The sequence below is a fragment of the Paramormyrops kingsleyae genome, chromosome 6, assembly GCF_048594095.1.
Source record: "Paramormyrops kingsleyae isolate MSU_618 chromosome 6, PKINGS_0.4, whole genome shotgun sequence".
NCBI classification, from domain to species: domain Eukaryota; kingdom Metazoa; phylum Chordata; class Actinopteri; order Osteoglossiformes; family Mormyridae; genus Paramormyrops; species Paramormyrops kingsleyae.
In genome coordinates this window covers 15,406,043-15,420,265 of record NC_132802.1, presented here as the reverse complement: position 1 = coordinate 15,420,265, position 14,223 = coordinate 15,406,043, and the positions used below count along the sequence as shown (strand labels likewise).

The window sequence follows — 14,223 nt, the reverse complement described above, 5'->3', positions numbered from 1 at the left end:
ATATGTCATTCTCTAGATTCACTTGGCACATTTTGCATTAATTCCCAAATTATGCTACAATGACTGAAAGGTACGGAAGTCTGTAGAGGACATGCATAAACTTTTTTTTTTCTTTTCGTTATCTTGAGATTACGACTTATTTTTTTAAGTAGACATCTTTCAAACATCACCTGGTAACCATGGAGACATCCCAGATTCTCCAGTTGGTTGGTAATGAAACTGACTACTCGTTCAGGCTCACTATAATTTCTCAGACTGTATAGCTGCAAATTTCTGATCCTCCTTCTGAAATGACGAACACTAAAATGACAATTTTCTAGCATCGACAGACAGTGTTATTTCCTCGTATCCATGATTCGGTGCAATATATCTCGACTTTTTGCCACAGTTTGAAGTCTAACTTGGTTTTATAAACAAGTGCAATATAACGACTTATATTGTTGCAATATACTTTTACTTTACTGTGCAATATACACTTTTACTTTTCCTGTAACTTCTGGACAAAGGTACTTTAGATTCCTGTACAGAGATTTTCTATCTTATTTTATTTTTATTTTATTTATTGGAATGTTTAATAGTGCCGTATCATGTTTTACACTTCATTCTTATTTTTATATATTTAGGGGACAAGCACCATAGGTGCGTGGGCACCTATTGTTTTTGTTAGGATTTTTCACTATTATTATTATTATTATACTTTCTGCAATGGAAGTCTATGGCAACCCATAGAACCGATTGGTAACTTTTTTTTAAATTTGGCAAATTGATAGAAGACAGTTGAAACCATTCAGGCACCAAGTTTGGGGTCAATCCATCCATGCCTCTAGTACCACCATCAGGCCAAATTTCAAGATACATTTTTGCTTTTAACTTTTGACCCCTTTGGCCTACAATTAAAATCTTTGATTCCTCTGAATCCTTGGGTCAGCCCAATTCAGATGCATACATTGCCGTTAATTTCCGCCATATTGGATTGTCCGCCATTTTGAATTTTGTTGAAAATGTACTTTTGCAAACTCATCCTAGACTGTGGATCCAATCAGCAGCAAATTTGGTGTGCATCATCTAGAAAGGGTTCTGACAAAAAGTTGTTCAAAGAATTATGCTCAGTCAAATGGTTTGGCCCCTGTCGTCCAATGAATTTGAGAACGAAGTCACCAAACAGCAAATGAGGCCATATCTCAGCAACAATTTCATTTATCAAAACCAAATTTTGGATATGGACTTGGGATCCAATTCTGAGGTCAAGCACCAAACATGGTGCCATTGCACCACTAGGGAGCGCTATCATTAGCAAAAATACATTTTGGCTAATAACTGTTGATCTGTTTGTTGGAGAAAAATAAAGTCTTGTATTTTCTAATTCTGTGGGATGGCCCTAGGTTGACTCCTGGGAAGGCTAATGTCCCCCGAATTCATGTGGCCGCCATATTGGATTTTAGTGAAAATTTCAGTATTTTCCACGACACAAAATTGATCCAATATTCAATTCTTTCTTTCAGCACTAAATATATTACCTCTAAGTTCTGCATAGTCAATTTAAAGTGCCAAAACTGACCTGAGAAACAGACAAAGGGGAACACCTGGGTGCAAGTCTGAAAATATGGATATATGGATGGGAGGGTTGTATCTGTAAGATATTATGAGAAATTAATGGAAATTTTCAGTAAATCAAAATATTGGCTTAAAGGTCACACATATTGGTTGTTTGTATCTATCTAAACACGTTTAACATGGCAGAGGCCTGTAATGTACTTGTGTTTGTGGTGACCAGACTGTGAAGACAAATATCCTTATAGGACAATAAAGTCTATCTATCTATTTGTCATATGTGAGCACAGGTGAGCCCCACCTGCTGGGTATCTCTGCTTGACACACCTCCAACGGTGCCATTGCCCCGGCTGCAGTGTCGTCAGCCGGGAGTCACCTTTCACTGAAGTTTCGCTCCATTAATCCCGGAACATCTCGAGCTGGTAGAGCAGCAGAGGGGATGGTGCCCTACTGCCCAGCCCTAGGATCCTTGCTTTCCCCACGCTTTGTCCTTTCTTCGGAGCCAAAGCCAAAAAACTCCCTTGTTCTGCCGCCTCCCTCAGGTCTTTAAGAACCTTCTTCAGCTTAAGGCCTGCAGTCCTAGAGGCTTTAAAAACCACTGGGTGGATGTTCCAGCAAAGACCCTGCAACTAACTTCCACTGGATAAGACCATTTGTGCGCCGGCAGGTAATGCCGGCCCTTTCCGCCAGCTACTACTGCAAGTATATTTCATATTTCAAACCTGTGGGAAACACTGAATTCATACATCCTTCTGAATATATGGGCCACGTGGGTGACATCCATCCAGACTCCACTTATCCAGTATAGTATCCACACCAGCAAACACAAGAAAAAGCCAGATGGGATGACTTACTCAGTTACAATGTAAACAAAATGTAACGGAATAAATCATTTTGCACTCCTGTTTTTTTTCCTTGTTCAGAATAGATGTGCTAATCTTACAACAGCCTTCTCTAGCCCTTTAACATCACCAATGTACCTAAACATCATAAAAGTAATTTTATTTCTGCAAAGAATTCAAATAATCTGTTTGCAAACGTTAATATAAATTGTGTCCAGAAGAGGATGCTGTTCACAACTATATGAATATTCACTTGTTTCTTTGACACTCGCTACAGTACCTCCCAGTTTTATTTAATTACACACATTTTATTTTATATTTAGCAAACCTTCATGTCATGGCTAAAACTTCATCCACTGTCTTAGCTCTAAACCTACATTGTTCCACTTCAATTACCCTATTCATCCACACACACAATGACCTATTAAACTGCTTAAATACCAGTATCCTATCTTTTTCTAACCAAAAAAAATCTCAACAGTCTGCTGAAAATATACCATCATGACTTTAAGAGCATTTCTGGGGTGAAACATGAGCAATACTAGCAGTCAGGCACCAGGTGACCCAGTATGAAAAAGAAGTAGTGTGGCCATCCACTGCCCCATGGAGGTTTGTGGGGTCGCAGGAAACAGCACAGCAAAACCATCGCAGGCAACTTCCTCAATGAGGGGGTCAAAAGTCAACTAACAGATTAAGCAAGAACCATGAAACCGTGAAGCGAACACTGACGCAGCAAGATGGACGGAAGCGGCTGGGCACCCACACCACACAGAGCAGCTGCTAGTCACTCAGGACCACAGACAGGAACTCCCAGGGACATCTCAGGCACATGGACCCGAGTGTAGGCATGGTCCCACATGGGGGTAGGTATGTTCTTCCTGGAGCCCCACTCAAAAGGTTATTTCAGGGCCTCCTGCCTCCCCAAAGATGTTCAAAAACAAAATAAACAGCTACCGATAGGGGTGTAAACACTGGCCCCAAGGCATTTTGATTCAATTACAATTATTGAGGTAACAATTCAATGCACCAGAGATCTTTAATTTCAATGACAATTCCATTTGATTAATTATTTGATTATTTTGATAACCTAAACATATTACACATTAGTAATGCAATACAAAAACAGTGGAATTTCGGAACATTGATTTGCTATTATCAAACAGGGAGAACAAGTCAGTCAGTATGTTTACAAGCACACTAACAAAATCGAATTGCTGTGTCAGTCCAACAAAAACTGGACTTTTAAAGTACATGTAAATGTTAGTCCGACTGAAATCGTACTAAATCAAATTTCTCAAAGTCGTCCAGTTAATGCAATTGGAAGTCGATTTGCTCCTGCATGTATAGCACTCTGAGCATGTTCCACAGTTTCTCCCCCTGGGCTTTGACCCGGAAGTAACAGATGAAGCCAGTACACAGAAGAAGCTTGGAGCACAGCAGAGGAGGTACAGCATGTACAAAAAGCACAGCACTGTAAAGCTGTCCAGTTCACCATTCAACTTATGGGCGTGTTTACACCGCACCAGGTACCATACTTTTGGTACTTCAAGAAGGTACCAAAAGTGCGGTACTTCAAGGTGCTGGTTTTCCCCTGGTGTAAAAACTGGTTCTGGTACCAAATGACATCACAACACAAGGCAGAGTATTTTGTACTGAATTCAAAAAATGGCTGTAGTATATTAAAGGGCAGGATGATGTGCTATATTAATACCAACTAAAACATTTATAACAATACCTCGCTTAAACATTTTTACTCCATTAAAGGGGGAAAAAAAAAACTTAGCGAGTTTTGCAATTTTTATGATTATTCCTTTTCAAGATTATCTAGTATATGTTTAAACATTAGTTTAAAGTTTACCTCCACTGCTTTTGCATGACTGCTGCATGCATTCTCTGTGAAAATCATAATCATGCTTGCTATTTAAATCACTCCTAGACAGATTAGTGAGAAATTTATGTTGAACTCCTTTTTTGTTTCATAAATACCCCAATATTTATTACAACAAAATCACATTACAATATTTGAAAATTTTCCAGTACTGTGCTGTCATAGTATATTATACAAAATACTTTATTTCTTGTTATGCTATCCTAATCTTGTATCTGTTCTTCTGATCAGATCGCAATTAAAGCTTGTGTCACTTCATTTGTCCATGGATCCATTATTATTAATTTTATTGTTTTTGTTTTTTTTTTTTTACATGTGTGATGTAATAGGTCAACTGGAAAAAGCCCAACAAGCTGAAAGAGGCCATATTGCCACCCACTGTAGCGCAGTCAAACATACTTTGGTCAATAAATTGATTCCCCTGACCTGCATGTATACAGAGATAAGGACAGTAGTATGATTAAATGGTGTAGTCGAGCTATAACCATAGTTCAACTTAGCTGTGCATGTAAACGTATTGTGTGTAAATCATAAAAAGGCCAACTGTAGCATATGCCATGTTCGGCCAACTCGGTAGTTGTGTGTTAACCAGCGCAAATCCATTCAGCGGCTATTGAGAGGAGGGGAGGGGCTATGCAAGTGTGTGTGTGTGCGTGCGTGCGTGCGTGCGTGCGTGCATGCACGCCTGTGCTGTAGTGGTGCTGTGTGAAATGTGGCGAATGAGGCAAAAACCGCACTGTTGGTATCAATAATGGTGAAAATGAGTATCTAATCAGATCCTAATTTTTAATACCGATTACTATGAGAATCGATTTTTTGACAACCCCAATGTCTCATTATTTTCAACTCCAGCGTCAGCTATATCTTCTGTTTCTGATCTTTCGCGGTACATTTTTAGTGGTGCAGCAGTGAAAAAGGTCCCCTCTTAAACAGTTTCCAGCTGTGCCACTTTCCGAACGCTGTGTAGGCTATTTAAACCGGTACTGCGGTATAAGAAAAATTCATATCATAACAATAATAAAAAACGGTTTTCGGTATGAACCGGTATACCGTGCAACACTAGTTATGTTCTGCGGAAAATGAAAGATTGAACTGTGAGCCAAATCTAACAGAGTAATGAATTACACAAATATATCAAGCCGGTATTTTAAGATGACTTCTAAGTAGTGAATAAGCCCATGAAATCCTTCATCTTCTACTATGGAAATGGCTGATTATCCAGTGCAACCATCTCCATTATTTTTACTTCATGATAATTGATATTTATTTTATTAATTTATTGATCCAGGGACCTGGGGGTTAAGGGCCTTGCTCAAGGACCATACACTGCTGAGGCCATCTCTGGTGCTGCTAACTTTGAACACTGATAAAAGTTTAAATATTGGTCGGCAAGATCAGTCGATGCTTTTATCTTTAAAGTTAACATTACGTTTCACTTAGATAGCTAGCATACTACCTCAGCGCCCTGACCACTGCTACCACAGCTAACTTTTTGCACTACAAAAAGAAGCATTTCCCAAAAGCACTGTAGCGCAAAGATTAGCTTAGACATTTGAGTGAGCGTTCTGCTCTACAAAACAGTGGCGAGTTTCCCAAAAGCATTCTACTGCAACGATCATCAGGTAGCACTTCATTCATAAATATTAATGAACTCTCCCCTATTATCCTATGTTTTGGAAATTCACATGCTAGTTCAAAGCAAGACCACACAAAGCCGGAAGCAGAAGTACCTTTAAGGAGGATTTTGCCCCCAAAAATCAATTGTCACATGATGGATCGATGCGGTTGAATCACCATCGAAATAATACACTCATCATGATACACCGAAGCATCTTTAAACCCTAGCTTGAAAGTAGAATCGGACAATCGTAGCTAGCTAGCTGGTTGGCATTACATGCTGCCTCAGTATCTCCTAAATAGGGAGTATGTTTAACTAATATTTAGTGTAGGGACTGTTTGTGGGCAACTTCAGGGGCCGCACATAAATACATTGTTTTATTGGTGATTAACTCCGCCACTGGGCCCACTGCTTCTGATCGTCAGCCCACTGGTGCTCTGTTGTGGAGATGACTATGGCTGAATGGGAAGAGTGACTTTTTTGCTGGCTTTCTGTGACCTGTTTAAGCCAAACCCCCCACTCAGCTGCCAGCGAGGAGGGAAGGGGAAGTGAAAGACTATGCACTGGCTAAGCGCACCACACCGAGCCGTTCTACAAAGAAGCACCGTGCCCCTCCAACCCAGAAAAACACGTTCTGCTGCCGAGTATTAAATGTGTGTTTGCATATTAAAAAACACTCACAAATAGCTACAACCCCGCAACGAGCAGCATTTAAAGATCACTGCGGTTTGAAGCAGGGGCTCTAACTGACAGTTCTTCAAAGTTTCCTGTTTACTAATTCCGATTTACAGCAGGTACTGGCACCCAGCTGCATCTCCAGCGCTCCTCAGCTTCACACATACTGGCCTCTACATTTGTATCTTATCATCATCTAATCTACACCTATACCCATCTTTCTATCTATACATACACACAAATGCATAGATATTTTTATGGCCAGCAGACCAAACCGCGCCATTTCTATTACAAAAGCCACAGGTAAACATGGTCTAAGTAGTGAGTCTGCAAGGCTGTCTGCAAGTTTGTCTAAGGGCATTTTTCCACTAAACCAGGCACCGAACTTTTGGTACTTTGAGAAAGTACCAAAAATACAGTACTTCAAGGTGATGGTTTTCCACTGGCGTAAAAACTGGTACCACCGCCGAATGACATCACAGCATGAGGCGGGTTTTTTGTACTGAATTTGAAAAATGGCTTTAGGTGCCATTTGTATTGTGTTTCAGCAGCAGGCTATTTGCATAACCAGTCAAAAGTGTTTCAAGTCCCACCCCAAAGCACCGAAGTACCAAAGAACTACCCCTGCTGGTTTGGCCCTTTCGGTACTGGAACTTTCGGTACTGGAACTTTTGGTAATGGTACTTGACCAGAATTTAATTGAAAAGCGATAGTACCGAATGTACCGTACTTCATGCGGTGGAAAAGCGTACCTTTAAGTTTGTACCTTAAGCATGAGACAGCAGATGACAGGTAGCCTGATACCGTGGTGACAGACTTTTAACCATTGGCTTGACTACTTGGGGGGGGGGGGGGTTATGTTGAGGGTGGAAGGCCTGAGGAAAGACAGACTCCCAGACATCCACACTACAGATGGTATTTCCCCATCAAATAACTCTGCTTTTTCATTTTATTTTAAAACATATTACTGCACAGCCCACAGGAGAAATGAGACAGGGGCCTTAAAGGACCATAGGAGAGATATATCGTACTATACAACAATATGCCTACATTTACCACAAAACCATGCTGCATTTCCTGCACCTCAAGTTGCCATGACAGCCAATGTGCTATAGCCAGTCTCTGCTTGCTGAGGTCTCAGTCAGAGGGCCTCAAGCTAGTATTAAGAATGAGGCCCTTTCTGCTGTTCATTCAACAGACTCGGGTTCACTTACGGTCCAAGAGGCCCTCGCAGCTAGTGACAGGCCTGCATTTTCCTATCGGCACAGTTTTCCCCACAACAGAGGGGATGCAAGACATCACCCACAACTCCAAAAAACGTCAGCTATTACTTGTCCAAGGAAGAGTCAAGAATGTGTTCAACAAGAACGGAGACTTGTTATCCAACACGGAGGTCCTGACAATGGCCGGAGACTTAGGCAAATGGAATCCACACCAAAATCAATGCCAATGTTAGGACGGGATTCAAATTACAAAGTAGTAGAAGAGCACTGAATACCGGATAAAATTTGGAGACATCTTTGTACATTAATTTTTAATTCAGAATTGGTGACATTTTTTATTCATTCATTCATTCAGACTAACTGGAATCCACCAGAAACCCCATACAGAGCAGACATACCAGTCTGGGAAATCCTTAAACCGATACCAGTAACCACCACAAAACCAACCTTAAGCACCACAGTGGGCCATAACATGGCTGCTGAGTATGTGGTCACATGTTTGCATACAGTGCCCTTCACCCCTCCACTCCCAACAGACAGATCACGACATAAATTATCAATGCTGGCGGGGGGGCATAGTACAGGGACAATGGGGATGGCATGATGTGTTAAAAAGCTGAGCCACATCTCCTCCCCCTGAGCACTGCATAAACACCGTAATACAGTCAAAATCAAAACTGAAAGCACTCAGACTTTACTAGGACAGAAGCAAATCAGAGTCAGGAGTAAAAAGGCACAACCACCACAGAAACTGGCTACTGCAACAGAACAGGTGAGCATCCAAAGCAAGAACCTGATAACAGTTTGATTCAAGAGTTCATTACTGTCAACACATCCATATACAAGTGCACAATCCATTGAAATATCATTTCCCTTGGCCCCACTGTTGTGCTACACATAAATACAAATACGAAAAATAAATATATGACATTCAATATAAAACAATACAACTTTTAACGTTTGAATAATTTTCCCTCCTCTGCCAAAATAAATTTCCACCTACATACACCATCCACACAAACAAACACATATGTGACAATAAACACTGTACCATACGGACTACCACCTTCAGCCAGCATGGAAACACTGGGGCTGCCGTGATTAATCGACATAGCAGATGACGTCAACACTGAAAATGTGAAATGTGTCGACATCAATATTTTACATCAACGCATCGTTTTCTTTTTATTATTTTAATGAAATTAAGCTTTATGAATTCTAAAACGTTTCAACTCATCTTAATTGTTTTCCTATGATATCACTACGTAATTATGGGAGAAGTTCAACCTATCACTAAAGAAAACGGTGGTTTTACACTATGAAGATTTCAAAGGTATACCACAGTGGCACTAGTGCGCAAGTTCCTGAAGAGGAAACGCACAAGCGCAATACTGGATGATGGACCGCCCAAGTAGACACAACCATCATGCTGGCTATTCATGTTTATTAAATTAGCATTAGCACAGAGAGCTTTTTAATATCTTTTGTCCTTGAAGCTGCTAAATATTCTTACTATTAAAAGTAATGTTGTCTGCCTGCTACCTTAGAATCTCCATTGAATAAATGTTTCAGAAAATGTGTGTTTCTACATTCCGACTCACACGCTTTGATCACAAGATGCAGGACTTCTATTAATACCTAGAATAATGAACGTCACTTTTGGGGGAAGAGCATTTGCTCATAAAGCACCACAGTTATGGAGTAAACTTTCTATTAGCGTTCAGAACTCAGAAACAATCTCTGCTTTTAAGTCTAGGCTTAAGACTTGCCTCATTAGTCAGTCTTTTGGACACTAAAATCCCTTTTCTTAAAGTGAATGTGAGATCTGGGGGTTCATGGTCATTTGATCTTAAAGGTGAAAGGGGGGATTGGTGCTGTCATCCTGTCACTCTCGCTGATCACATAAGTTGTTGACGGTAATTTGACTTGACGCCAAGACCCCTGGAAACCCTCATGTCTGTGTTTCCTTCCAGGTCTCTTTTAGCCAGGCTGCCATAGTTACTTTAGTACTGCCGGAGGTTAGGTTAGGTGTAGGACAATAACTCTCTTCTTTTTCTTCTCTTTTCCGAGCTGAACACCGAGCTGACACTTCACCGCTTGAACCCTCACCTGGGCTCCTTGGACACCATTATCTGGAACCAACTAGAACTTTTAAATTATATGTACTTGAACTGAATTCCAATTTAATACTAAACTAATTTTAGTTTAATGTTACTGAGTGGATCTTAGCATGCGGCCAAAGCAACGACACTTTCAGAGACTATTTTTATATCTTCACTTCTTTATAAATGATAAATTAATCATTAATCTTGAACTAATGTTAATGTAAATACATTTTCATGCACCTCAGTCACCCAGAGGAGGATGGGGTCCCCTTCCGAGTCTAAGTTCCTCTCAAGGTTTCTTCCTGCTAGAGTTTTTCCCTTGCCACTGTCGCCTCATACAGATCCAGCCGCTTAAAATTTCCCCACTTTCCATGACAGGTCCTTGACAGGACCTTGACTGGCTCTTGGCTGGTCCTTGACTGTAATGAGATCCCCCACGATGATGTAATGAAAAAGGGGGCCGGCATGATCCACCCCTCAACTCTCTGTGTGTAAAGTACTTGCAATGATCTATCCATCCACCAGGGAGAGCAGTAATCTGAAGTGACTTACCTGAAATCAGGTAAGATACCTGAATCAGGTATTGTAACTACACTGCAAAAAATGAAAATCTTAGCAAGTACAATTTTCCTATATTTAAACAAAATTCCAATTTCATTAATAAACTTACTACACTGCAATAAATGGCCTGTGAAATTTAGAAATAGTTTCTGTTGTGAGGCAAAGATGGCCTAAAACTGTCAAAATGTGTTTTTAGTCAGTTTATTGATGAAATTAGAATTTTATTTTACTTCCCTCTTTGGAGATGAGGCGGTCCCAAGATATGTCCAATACAATAATTACAGGTCTAAACAAAGTATTAAGACTGATATTGTCAAGCAATGAGAGGTATATGAAAATTAATCAGATTTGAAGCCCATTAAGCTTGTTTGGCACAAGATGAAAGATTTCATCCGCAAGGAGGCCAAGCCAGGTACAAAGCAGCAGCATGTCCAAGAGTTATTTTGGGAGAAGAGAGTGACCCAAGATGTTTGTGACAGACTAATTACAGGTCTAAACAAAGTAATAAGGTTTACTGTGGAGAATAAAGGTGTGTTCTTTCTTTCTGTCTGGCTAACAGCCGGATAGGCTGCTGGTGGCTGCGCATCCACGGGGGGGGTGATGTGTGAATGTGTCATTAACTTCTCTGCTTGGCCACAATGAAACAATGAGACAGATGAGACAGATGTTTGAAGCGGTCAAGGTGAGGTTATTTTTTTAACATAAGAAACACTGCTTTCAGATCATAAGAACATAAGAACTATACAAACGAGAGGAGGCCATTCGGCCCATCAAGCTCGCTTAGGGAGAACTTAACTAATAGCTCAGAGTTGTTAAAATCTTATCTAGCTCTGATTTAAAGGAACTCAAGGATTCAGCTTGCACTATGTTATCAGGAAGACTATTCCATATTCTGACTATCAAGCCAGTCGGTTAAATAAACACTACTAAACAGTCATTACACACTACCAGTCAAAACTGTTGTTGGCATGTAAATTAGAAACCAGAAGACTATAGTGGAAAAAAAGTATGATCGTCTTCCAAAAACATTTATACACTGTATAGTCATGACTGACATGCTGAGGCTGGGTTTGAACCAGTGATCCGGGGAACACAAGCACACAGGCTTAGCCCACTGAGCCACACAGGGACCCTGGAAGTGCATGAAAGTTCACCATAGCAAATACCCTGAGCAAGGAACTGCCCACAAGCACAAGAAAAGTGGTGGGGCTGGGGGCTGGGGGCTGGGGGGTCAACTGAATGTGTGAAAGTCATTAACATCTCTTTTGACTGGTAGTATGTGTGTGTTTGTGTGTGGGTTTGCATAGATTCAGATGTAAATGAGCTTCAGATGTAAATGCACGCTGGCCGACCAGATCACCCCCCCTGGAAAGAAAATATCCCTATTCCCTTTTATTGTCCTTGGTGATTTTAACAGAGTGAATCTACACCAGGAACTTCCTAAACACAGACAGCATATCGACTGCCCCACCAGGGACAACATCACACTGGACCACTGTTACACCATTTTAAAAGATGCCTATCGCTCTGTCCCCCGGGCAGCTTTAGGACATTCTGATCACTGTATGGTCCATCTTATTCCAATTTACAGGCAACAGCTTAAACGTGCCAAGCCTGTAGTCAAAACTGTGAAGAAGTGGACCAATGCAGCAAAGCAGGAACTGCAAGACTGTTTTGACTGCACTAATTGGACTGTCTTTGAAGCTGCATCTGATAATCTGGATGAGCTGACAGACACTGTGACATCATACATCAGTTTTTGTGAAGATGTGTGTGTCCCGACCAAGACCTTCTGCACATACAACAACAATAAACCATGGTTCACTCCCAAACTGCAACATCTTCACCAGGCCAAGGAGGATGCCTACAGAAGTGGTGACAGGGCCCTGTACAGGCAGGCCAGGAACACGCTGACCAGGGAGATCAAAGTGGCAAAAAGAAGCTACTCTGAGAAGCTGAAAGAACGGTTCTCAGCCAATGACCCTGCATCAGTGTGGAGAGGCCTGCGAGATATCACCAGCAACAGACGACCCCTACCCCCCGCTGAAGCAAACAAAGACCTGGCAGACGAGCTGAACAACTTCTACTGCAGGTTTGAGATAAACAGATTCACACCCCCCATCCACCCCACTCCAGAGACAATAACCCTCATCACACCTCTCACCCCCCTATCCTCCCCCCTGGAACTCAGAATACACGAAGCGGAAGTGAGCCGGCTGTTCCAGAAACAGAAAACCAAGAAGGCCCCGGGACCAAACGGTGTATCCCCCTCCTGCCTCAAAACCTGTGCTGATCAGCTGGCTCCCATCTTCACCCGCATCTTCAATAGATTTCTGGAGTTGTGTGTAGTTCCCTCCTGCTTCAAACGCTCCACCATTATCACGGTCCCCAAAAAACCCACCATTACAGGACTGAATGACTACAGACCTGTCGCCTTGACGTCTGTGGTCATGAAATCCTTTGAACGCCTGGTTTTAGCCCATCTAAAGGACATTACAGGACACCAGCTGTACCCCCTGCAGTTTGCCTATCGGGCAAACAGGTCGGTGGATGATGCAGTGAATATGGGGCTGCATTATATCCTGCAACATCTGGACCGTCCAGGAACTTATGCCAGGATCCTGTTTGTGGACTTTAGTTCGGCTAAACGAGCATAGATTTTAACGAGCAGTTAAAATCATTTCAGATCCGTCACATCCTGGACACAATCTTCTCCAGCTACCCCCCTCTGGCAGACGCTACAGATCTGTTTACAAAAACTGTTTACACTATACCTCGCACCTTAAAATTGCACAGTGTTACTCACCTGTGTATATTTATAATATTTATAATTTTTCACATTTGTATTGTATGTGTGTTGTATTGTACTGTATTTGTACAGTATTTCTTGTATAGGGTATTTTGTTTTTATAGTGTCACTTATTGTAGAGCTGGGTGATATGGCCTAAAAATAAAATCTCAGATTTTTTCACAAAAAATCTGATTTCCGATTTCAATCGATTCTCCCCTCCCCTACACAAAATCAAACTACTTTATTTAGCTTTTTTTACTTTAGACCACACCTTTAGGGGCAGTGTGTGGCTCAGTGGGCTAAGCTGTGTGCTTGTAATCAGAAGGTCACTGGTTCAAGCCTAGCCTCAGCATGTCTGCAGCTCCTTGAGCAAGGCCCCAACAGGTGGCCTTCACAGACAACTTATTCTTCAAAGATCAAGTTGAGGGAGGCATAAACACAATTTCCCCACGGGGATCAATAAAGTGTCAGTTATTATTGTGAACACTTTTAGAAAGGTTTCTCTATAGCTTATTTTAAAACTGGCAACAACACAATACACCCTCAAACTTATAAATAAAAGTAATAAGTAATATTGTAATAATAATAGAAAAAAAACACATAATTTTATCATGTCAGCTTAGTATTAAGTAAATACTTTATGCCATTGGGTTTGACATATTATATTACAATTCCATATTACAGAAGTAGCAACACCTTTCTTTGGGCACGTGCCATCTTTTCCCCTGTCATTGCCATGTTGTTAGTGAATCTGCTACAGTGTTAATTTACCCATGAGGAATGGTGCATCGCATTAGTTCCGCATTTGGCGCTTGTGTGTAAAAAAAGTAATAAAATCGATTTCATGAAAACACATCGTCCTGAACTGTAAATTCAAATTAATCAATTAAATTGATTTATCGCCCAGCTCTAACTTATTGTTTGTGTATGAGAGAGTATCAAACTGTGGGAAACTAATTCCTTGTGTGC

The 14,223-nt window shown here is 41.0% G+C and overlaps 2 protein-coding genes across 3 annotated transcripts in view; one reads left to right on the top strand and one right to left on the bottom strand.

Annotated features, from left to right (window-relative positions):
• Positions 1-14,223, bottom strand: part of abr (ABR activator of RhoGEF and GTPase) — a 127,996-nt gene that overhangs the window by 99,636 nt on the left and 14,137 nt on the right. The gene's annotated exons all lie outside the window — the stretch shown is intronic.
• Positions 11,713-13,728, top strand: LOC140591883 (uncharacterized). The gene is made up of 2 exons (XM_072713743.1): positions 11,713-12,555; positions 12,655-13,728. Exons 1-2 carry the CDS (start codon positions 11,783-11,785, stop codon positions 13,118-13,120), a joined length of 1,239 nt encoding a protein of 412 aa, XP_072569844.1. The 5' UTR covers positions 11,713-11,782; the 3' UTR covers positions 13,121-13,728.

What these genes read in the sequence shown, in the direction of transcription:
- LOC140591883 (XM_072713743.1), top strand. Translation starts at nt 11,783, where the DNA reads ATGAGCTTCAGATGTAAATGCACGCTGGCCGACCAGATCACCCCCCCT. An exon ending in CTGAACAACTTCTACTGCAG is followed by an intron (nt 12,556 to 12,654) that starts GTTTGAGATAAA and finishes CCTGGAACTCAG; the next exon opens with AATACACGAAGCGGAAGTGA.